This window comes from Suricata suricatta, chromosome 10, assembly GCF_006229205.1.
Source record: "Suricata suricatta isolate VVHF042 chromosome 10, meerkat_22Aug2017_6uvM2_HiC, whole genome shotgun sequence".
NCBI classification, from domain to species: domain Eukaryota; kingdom Metazoa; phylum Chordata; class Mammalia; order Carnivora; family Herpestidae; genus Suricata; species Suricata suricatta.
This window is the reverse complement of record NC_043709.1, coordinates 21,644,922-21,654,739: the sequence shown is the minus strand read 5'-3', so window position 1 is coordinate 21,654,739 and position 9,818 is coordinate 21,644,922. Positions and strand designations below refer to the sequence as shown.

The window sequence follows — 9,818 nt, the reverse complement described above, 5'->3', positions numbered from 1 at the left end:
TAGAGAAAACAAGTTTTTTGAGGTGTTATTTTTGTGAAGATTGAAATGAGATATTGAATATAAAGTGATTAACACTTTGCTTTTCACATAGCATTAATTAAACTTCCACTGAATTTTGATTCTTATTCCTAAAAGAGGCTGTTCAGTTTTTCTCTTGCCTTAATCTTACCAATTAGAAAAATGAAAGGGTAAACTGTCATCTTTTTAATGCCTGTTATACACAATATGTGCATGTTTGTTTTATCTTCAAACCTTATAAGGTAAATATTATTTGCTCTGTTTTACAGATGAGAAAATTGAGGCAGAGATGTTGAGACTTGACTAAGCTCATGTAGCTTGTTGAATGGGATTTAAACTTTGTTTATGGATGCCTGGATGGTTCAGTTACTTAAGTGTCTGATGTCGGCTCAGGTCATGATCTCTCGGTTCATGGGTTGGAGCCCCACGTTGGGTTCTGTGCTGACAGCTCAGAGCCTGGATCCTATTTCAGATTCTCTCTCTCTCTGTCTCTCTCTCAAAAATAAACATTAAAAAATTTAATAATAAAGAACCCCTGGATCTGTTTAGCTTTCTTTTCTTTTTTTATATTTATTTATTTTAGAGAGAGAGAGCATGAGCATAAGTGGGAGAGGGGCAGAGAGAGAGAGAGGAGGGGGAGAGAGAATCCCAAGGCTCCATACTCAGTACAGAGTCCAGCCTGGGGCTCTATTTCATAATGGTCAGATCATGACCTGAGCTGAAATCAGGAGTTGGACACTTAACTGACCGAGCCACCCAGGTGCCCCTGTCTAGCTTTATTTTCTGTGCATCTTCTATACGCCATGGTTGTCATATAGCTAAAGATAAAGAATGTGAATGGTGACTTTTCACATGTATAACTTATATCTGAATAGAACTCTAGGTTTATTTGCAATATTTATTAGTCCTGGGCCCACTTTCCAAATAAGTCAGGTTGCCGTGGGTGATTCCCCTAATTCAGCTTAGTTTAACAAATATTTGAATTTCTCTAATGTGCTAATAATTAAGCACTGTTACTAGGTGCTAAGGCTCTCTTGAATGAGCTTATAATATACTAATGAAGAAAAAAGTTTAAGCAAATAATTAAACATAATGTGATGAGTGCAGCAACAGAAATAATGTATAATATAGAACTGAGAAGTGGGTGATTAACTTGGATTGGTGAGGAATTCTGGGAAGTTTCCATGAAAGAGTTAAAAAGTGTTTTTTAATTTAGAATTATTAGTTTTTTGTTGGTTTTATTTAAAGTAATCTATGTTTCGGATTTAAAAAAAACATCAAATAATACTAGAGGGATATCAAATGAAGTCAGGGGTGCCTGGTGGCTCAGTTGGTTAAGTGTCTGATTTCAACTCCAGTCATGATCACGGTTCATGAGTTTAAGCCCCGCATTGGGCACTGTGCTGGCAGTGTGGAGCCTGCTTGGGATTCTTTCTCTCCCACTCTGTCTGTGCCCCTGCCCCACTTGCACACATGCTCTCTATTTCTCTCAAAATAAATCAACTTAAAAAAAAAAGTTAGAGATTCCCCATCTTTTCTCACCTTCTAATTTCCCAGAGTTAACTATTCTTTTGATCATTTCTGGCAAGAAGTTTACTCTCCCTGAGAAGCAGTCTCTTAACTCATTGAGGCTAGGATAGACCTGTCTGTATTCTAGAGTACTAGCCCACTTTATATCAAAGCATTTGTCTCACTTTTTGGTGATTGCCTCTTTTTCTCTGTTACTAGTCCATACATTCTGTAGTCTAGCATAGTTCGGAGGTTAAAATAATAGACTTTGGCTTTAGACTGCCTGGGCTTGAAATGCAGCTCTTCTTTATTAGTTGTATATAACCAGGACATTTTATTCAACTTCTCTCACCTAATGGTGCTATTTCATAGCATTATTGAGAAGATTAAATAAATACAAACATAGAAACAGACATAGAGTGCTTTGAACAGTATCTTGTTCATAGAATGTGTTTAATATCTATTAGTTATTAAGAATAGCATTTATCATTTTGCTTGGTCCATATAGTTGGTATGTAGTAGAAATTGAGAGGATTGACTGAACTGATGTTTTGGTTAGTAGTTGAAATAGAATTTTAATACATGGTCTGATAATCAAATGGGCATAGATGTAGTTCTTATTCTCTTGAGTAGTTGGGTTTGTTTTTAAATTTTTTCTTGCTCCCCCCCACCCATTCCATCAACTTTGTTTCAAGCCATGGTGTTCTCTCACAGAATGGTTAGTCAGTTGTAGCTGAATCTTTTAACAGGGTTTGACCAGGTCATATTCAAAGAATACTTTATTTCAGTACTAGAAAATTTCTTTTTCTGTAGAAAGGTTTAGGTTGGTGTTGTAGACTCTGGGTCTAGAGTACTTTCTTGTCTAGCAAGAAAGGGGGGCACAGGATTAAATGCGAGAGATGGCTAATGTCTGGGAAAAGACAAGAGCCCTGAATAAAGGTCTGTGCCCCATTTTTATTAGGATCAGAAGGCTTACAAATATGGTGATGGAAGTGCACAAAGAGACAATGAAACTGAACATTAATTTGGGGATGTGAGGGAAAGAGGGTCTTGAAGATATTTGGGGTTAGGGGTTTGGGCTAATAGAAAACAAAATCCTGATGCAGGGCGCAGAGGACATGAGGCACCACCTCTGTTTATCAGAGGTAGCCTAGGGGATAGACTGGTAGGGCAAATAACCTTAGGGTTAACAAGGCTCCTTTTGTTAATCATCTCTGCTCTGGGCAGCTTCACCCACATTGCAGAGGTCTGTAGCCCTATTTACCTGTTTACCTAATTTGGTCTGTCCTTCCTGTGAAAGCAGCTTTCTGCTATAGTACTAAATTTGGGGGCACTTTCACCCTGAATACCTAATCTTATTTATTTCATATACCTATTTCTATATTGGAGCCTTCACTCCTCCCTACTTTATTCTGGGGGCCTTAGCTCCCCCTCTCTATCCTTATATGCCCAAGTTTACTCAGACTTAGGTGTGAGCAGTCTATGGCTTTGTACTTCTTGATGCCTTGTGAACCCATTGGTGTAAGCCGGGGGAATTCCTAAGCTTATTCCCTACAATTTGGTATCAGCAAATTTAATTTTAGCTTTCAAAGAAATCATTTGTTCATGCATTCATTTATTATTTCTTTAATACTTTTTGGCCATCCATTATATTCCCATTATTGGAACAGGTCACTTTCTGACCTTTTTTTGGGGAATTGAGTAGTTAGATCAAGGAGAAAGAGAAGAGTATTTTTAATCTAATCCTCTAATCTTTGCTAGTAACTTACCTGGTTTTCTTCCAGGTTCTTATTACTCTGGTTCTTATTATTACAGTTATTTGTTTTGTTGTTTCTAGTAAATTTTAATACTTTAAAAAAAATGTTTGTTTTTGAGAGAGAGAGTGCAAGAGGGAGAGGGGCAGAAAGAGGGTGGAACAGAATATCTGAAACGGGCTGTGTGCTGACTGCAGGGAGCCCAGAGCAGGGCTTGAAACTGTGAACCATGAGATCATGACCTGAGCAGTAGTCACTCAATGAACTGAGCCACCTAGGTGGCCCCTGAATTATAATACTTTCTAAGTAAGATCTAAGTCTGATTTACCTTTTGTGTTCCGTTTTTTCATTTGGTCTATTTTGTGTGTGATTATATTTTTTAAAAGAATAATAAACAATGGCATCCTTATGTGTCAGGCACTGTTTAGAGCAGGCATCATTACTCCTGTTGTACATATGAGGAAATGGAAATGCATTAGGTCATTTGCTTAAGTTTACACATCTAATAAGTAGTAGAAGTAGGGTTACTCGTTAGGTTTATCTGACTACTAATATAAGCGTGATGCCATTTAACATATTTACTTGTACTCAAAATGATGAGGCATATGTATATGAATTTCTGGTGCTGTTCTTTTACCCCTTTAGCCCATAGAAATAACATATTACCTATACTAGTGGAATAGTTAGTATTCAGTAGATTAAGATATAAATAAAATGATGTTACTTGATCTTTTTTTCTTTATGCCTAATTGTGGTTAGAGAAGAACAGTTTTAAAGTACATCATCCTGACAGTGGGTGTAGTGTCATACTTTAGTATGGCTTCTTTCCTTTTAAAAATGGAGATTTTTTTGAGAGTATTCTTACATAATGTTTTCTCTGCACATGTTTCAAAGGAATGTATCATTAATGTATCAAGGGAAAATAGAAAGCAACATGTATTTGATTAGATTTCTCCCAACTCAGTGTCATTTGCAACACATGACAGGTTGCTTGATAGAGGGTAGCGTTTCTCTTAAAAAGCCACCTTTGTTATGCTTTTTTTTTTCCTTCAGGAGATATATGCTATCATCTACATATTGGTAACTTAATTTTATGAATTTGTATTTTTGGCAACACAACAATGTTAAAAGACAGTTTACTTTATTACTGAAAAAATTACTTTTACTTATTGGGTTTTTGTTCATTTTCTTCTTATATGTAGAAACAAAAAAAACAACAAGAATCTTTCCCGCTTAGTTGTCCGCCCCCATACAGATGCTGTTTACCATGCTTGCTTTTCTGAGGATGGTCAAAGAATAGCTTCTTGTGGAGTTGATAAAACCTTACAGGTAAAACAAATCTCTTGAGAAAAATTGAAAGAGGCATGTACCCAACACTAAGCATATTAGAATTTAAATCCTAAGATTGAAGAAAATTGCACATTAGAAATAGAGAAATCCATCTCTCTGGAATATTTTAGGAAAACTTTCTCTGGAGATTTAAAAGATATGGTTGTGCGTTTTCGTTATTTTAAATTTGCCAAGTGACATGAGAGTACTTTTTACCCTGGCAGTCGGTTCCTGTCATCTGTGTGCCAGCTAGGGGTAATGAGGAATGAAAATTGTTAAAGGACATAAGGACTCCATAGCACAGTGGACTAGGCTCTGATTAAAAAACAGTTATTAAATAAAATACCTATTTTAGTACAGGCTCAGACATAGATTTCTGACTGTAAATAGGAATTGGACTAGATTATTTCCAAGGTCCTTGAAGGAATTTCTTAAAATCTCATTTATTTTCAGAATACATGAATGAATACTCTTCTTTAAATCTGTGCTGTACCTTTTGGTTTTAAAGGAAACAATCAAATTAGTTAAAACTTTGATATTTAGAGGTTTTTTTTAAAATTTTTTTTTTTGTCTTTTATTTTTGAGAGAGAGAGAGGGACAGCGCGAGCAGGGGAGGGTCAGAGAGAGAAGGGAACACAGAATCCGAAGCAGGCTCCAGGCTCTGAGCTGTCAGCACAGAGCCCGATGCGGGGCTCGAACCCACGAACCATGAGATCATGACCCAAGCCGAAGCTGGCCGCTTAACCGACTGAGCCACCGAGGCCCCCCGATATTTAGAGTTTTTTTATCTGTGTACTTCATTACTAAAAAAAAAAAAGAATTTGCCAAACTAATCTCAAGAATTGAAGCTCTGCCAGTTCTTTTTATTGATATTTCAAACATTTAACAAGGGATAGTTCTCTATGTTCAAGCACATAAATTCTGAGAGATATTTCTGCTTTTTGGAGTGGTTTTTGCCAAGGCTCATTCCTATTGCAAAATAATACTGATTAAGATCTTTAAAAGAAAGATTTTTAGTGAATGGTGGCCAGTGGTTTATGGTAAAAAGATTTTACTGTTGCTTGTGCAGGTGTTCAAAGCTGAAACAGGAGAGAAACTTCTGGAAATCAAGGCTCATGATGATGAAGTGCTTTGTTGTGCATTCTCTGCAGACGACAGATTCATAGCAACCTGCTCAGTGGATAAAAAAGTGAAGGTAGAGAAGCGTTTTTCTCTTGAGTTGTAATTACCACAGAATTCATTTTCTTTTTCCATAGTACAGGGACTAGGATAAATAGGGATAAAGGACTCTTGCCTGTTGATTACTGACTTGAGGCAAACTAGTTTTAACTGTAAATTAACAGTGTCTAAAAATCTTTTTTTTTTTTAAAGACTTTGGAGTCTTTTTTTTTTTATGCTTTATTTATTTTTGATAGAGAGAGAGAGACAGAGCATGAGAGGAGGAGGGGCAGAGAGAGAAGGAGACACAGAACCGGAAGTAGGCTCCAGGCTCTGAGCTAGCTGTCAGCACAGAGCCCGACGCAGGGCTCGAACCCACAAATGTGAGATCTGACCTGAGCTGAAGCCGGAGGCTTAACCGACTGAGCCACCCAGGCGCCCCTAAAAATCTTTTTTTTATGTTTATTTTTGAGAGAGAGAGAGAGAGAGAGAGACAGACAGACAGACAGACAGACAGCGCTTGAGTGGCGGAGGGGCAGAGATAGGAGACACAGAATCAGAAGCAGGCTCCAGGTCTGAGCCATCTGCACAGAGTGGGACGCAGGACTCGAACCCACAAATTGAGATCATGTCCTAAGCTGAAGTCAGATACTTGACTGAGTCACCTAGGCACCCCAAGCTTTTTTCTTTTCTTTTTCTTTCTTTCTTGCTTCCTTGCTTGCTTGTTTTTTTTTTTTTTTTTTCTTTCTTTCCTGGACCTGGAAGCAAGAAAATTGGCTTGGAAGTTTTCCTGGGGTCTGGACCCACTTGAAGAAGATTTTGGAGTGTCTAGACTAAATTAAGGCCTTGGAAAAATCTACTTCTTGATAGATCGGACTCTCTGGGTGGCTTTACAACCAACCAGTTAATTCACTCCATAGCTCTGCTCTGAGTCAGACTTGGAGTTGGCCATTCCATGTAGTTCCAAAGTCAGAGCTAAATGGAGTAAAAGGAAATAACGCTGCATTTCTGCTTTCTAAATACTCAAAAATAAAGCAAGAGGCAGAGAAGTGTCTATTAAAGAACTTAAAAATAAGCTTTCTGGACTTCTGGGGAGTGCTTTGACAATATAAAATGTGGGGTACCTGGCTGGCTCAGTCAACAGAGCACATGACTCTTCATTTTGGAGTTGTAAGTTTGAGCCCTGTTTGGGTATGGAGCTTACTTAAAAATTTAATAAAAATGCTATAGGAAGGACATTAGTACCTCTAAAAAGTCCAGAACCCAGTGAAGATTAGATACTTTATTTCTTTTGTTTTTAAGTAGAACATACTGCTTAGTTATCTTACATAGTAACTAGAATAATGATTCTTTTTCTTGGGAATTTAACACCGTGTGATGCTTTATACTACACACTTTGTTGTATTAGATTGTAATTTCTCACTACAACCTGCAAAGTAAGTATTTAACAGATGAAACAACAAGTTCAGAGATGAAGTCATTTGCCCAGGCTCCCATCAGCTGAAAACTAATGGAGCCGGGGTTGAGAGGTAGATTTCCTTCATAATCAAAAGCCTTTATTTTTTTCACTGAGCTATCTGTCTTTACTTACTTATTGATAACTTGAAGTCAGAAATCTTAGCACGATACCTTGAATTGTGTAGAACAGGTATAAGTATCCTCATTTTGTAGAAGGGAACTGTGGTGCAGATAAGTTAAGGATTTAGCCAGGGACACACAAATAATAAATGGTAGGGCCAGGTCTTGGACTTAATCCTTCTGATTTAAATTCCATTATTCTATACTTCTTATTTATTTAAAGCGTATTTATTTTGAGAGAGAGAGAGAGAGAGAATGAATCCAAAGCAGGCTCTGTGCTGACAGCACAATTTGCAGCTTGATCTCCCGAACCCATGAGATCATGACCTGTGCTGAAATCAAGAGTTGGACACTCAACTGACTGAGCCACCCAGGTGCCCCTTCCCTATTTATTTATTTATTTATTTATTATTTTTTAATATAGTTTATTGTCAAGTTGGTTTCCATTTAATACCCAGTGCTCATCCTAAGTGCCCTCCTCAATGCCCATCGCCCATTTTCCCTTCTCCCACAACCCCTGTCAACCCTGTTTGTTCTCAGTATTTAAGTCTCTTATGGTTTGCCTCCCTCCCTCTCCGTAATTATTTTTTTCCCCTTTCCTCTCCCTCATGGTCTTCTGTTAAGTTTCTCCTGATCCACATATGAGTGAAAACATGTGGTATCTGTTTTCCTCTGCCTGACTTATTTCACTTAGCATAATATCCTCGAGTTCCAACCATGTTGCTACAAATGGCCAGATTTCACTCTTTCTCATTGCCATGTAGTATTCCATTGTATATATAAATCATATCTTCTTGATCCATTTGTCTGTTAATGACCTTCCATAGTTTTTATAGCACTTATCGTCTCTGCTTGCTGTCATTCATATAAACATGTGCAATCTTGCTCCAGAAGAATGTAATGTTTTTATGAGATTATAATTATGCTATAGGAAGGTCACATGTATGGATTTGCAAGTAATTTTTTTTTTAAACCTGGAAAAATACTGACCTATTTTAGAGAAGGGGGAAGTATTCATTAGCCTCATGTCCAACTGGGAAAATCTGTTCCAAAATAGCTGATGTTTGTTTGTTTCTCTGTTCTCCTTTTGAAAATAAGGGGTAGTTGTAAATTTTATTTTCTCTGTTCTCTTTAGATTTGGAATTCTATGACTGGAGAACTAGTACGTACCTATGATGAGCACTCAGAGCAAGTCAATTGCTGCCACTTTACCAACAAGAGTCATAACCTTCTCTTAGCCACTGCATCAAGTGACTCTTTCCTCAAAGTAAGTGTAGATAATGAGAATTACATAGACAAATTTGATGCATTAGAACATTTCTTTTGATTTTTCATGTATTAATCAGGGCTATTTTGTTTGCAGTGATAGAAACTTCCGTATTTTAAGTAAAAAAAAAAGATATTATTAGTTTATGTAACTGAAAAGTCTAGAGGAAGCATGGCTTTAAGCATAGCTGATTCTGATACTTAAATTATGTTCTTAGACTCTCCCTACCTCTCATCTGTAGACTTTGTTTTCCTCTTTGTTTGGTTTTGGCATTTTTCTTTCAGTGTGGCAGGAAATATGGCTATTCTTACCTCTAGTCTTACATGGGTCTTATAGTTCATAGTCACAGAGGAAGTCATATATATATATATATATATATCATATATATACCTACATATAGGATCTACCCTTTCCCAGACCCCATAGATTTAATTTTAAAGAAGACTAGTTGACCTTGTTTGGCTTATATGCTCGTTGTTAAATAATCCTACTGGCCTGTAGGATGGAATCCTTGGATTGGCCAAAGATCACAAGCGTAGCCATGTAGAAATGGGACAAATGAGGTGAGGTCAGCTCCACTGAATTATGTGAGTGGGGCTTGATTCAAAAGAGGTTCTGTTATCAGAAGGAGGAAGAAAAAAAGGTGCTGACAGGAAAAAAAAACAAGATAAAACCAAAAACAGATACTCGTGTATTTTTGGTAATGCCTTATAATTATAAGTTATAAAAGATTTTAGGTTTTTTTTTTTTTTTTGAAATTTACATATTTTTAGAGGCACAGGAAGAGTGCACACCTGCACATGCAGGGGAGGGGCAGAGAGTGAGGGGAAGAGAGAGAATTCCAAGCAGGCTTTGTGTTGTCAATGCAGAGCCTAATGCAGGGATCAGACCTGCAAACTATGAGATCATGACCTGAGCCAAAATCAAGAGTTGGACACTTGACCAACTGAGCCACCTAGGAACCTTGTCTTTTTTTTTCTTCTTAAGTGCCATATTGAAAATAGCTAGACTGAATTTTCTCAGGTCCCAGAAAGATTCACTAACTTCCTTTGGCTTCTTTTTGTATTGGTTTCTGTCCTTTGTCCTCCTCCTCTTTTTTTTTTTTTTTTTTTATAATGTTTGTTTATTTTTGAGAGAGCATGAGCTGCATGTGGGTGAGGAGAGGTGAGGGGGTAGAGGGCAGCAAGAGAGGGAGAGAGAGAATT

At 37.3% G+C, this 9,818-nt stretch overlaps 1 protein-coding gene across 10 annotated transcripts in view; it reads left to right on the top strand.

Annotated features, from left to right (window-relative positions):
• The window catches only part of APAF1 (apoptotic peptidase activating factor 1), a 78,111-nt gene that overhangs the window by 29,669 nt on the left and 38,624 nt on the right, over nt 1-9,818 (top strand). For 8 of the 10 annotated variants that reach the window (XM_029954462.1, XM_029954460.1, XM_029954456.1 and 5 more), the window contains 3 exons: nt 4,484-4,610; nt 5,680-5,805; nt 8,482-8,613. In XM_029954462.1, coding sequence (XP_029810322.1) covers nt 4,484-4,610; nt 5,680-5,805; nt 8,482-8,613 — 385 coding nt within the window. Of the gene's footprint in view, nt 14-287; nt 368-4,483; nt 4,611-5,679; nt 5,806-8,481; nt 8,614-9,818 lie in introns of those variants that run through there. The other 2 variants (XM_029954465.1, XM_029954466.1) reach the window with 2 other exon arrangements.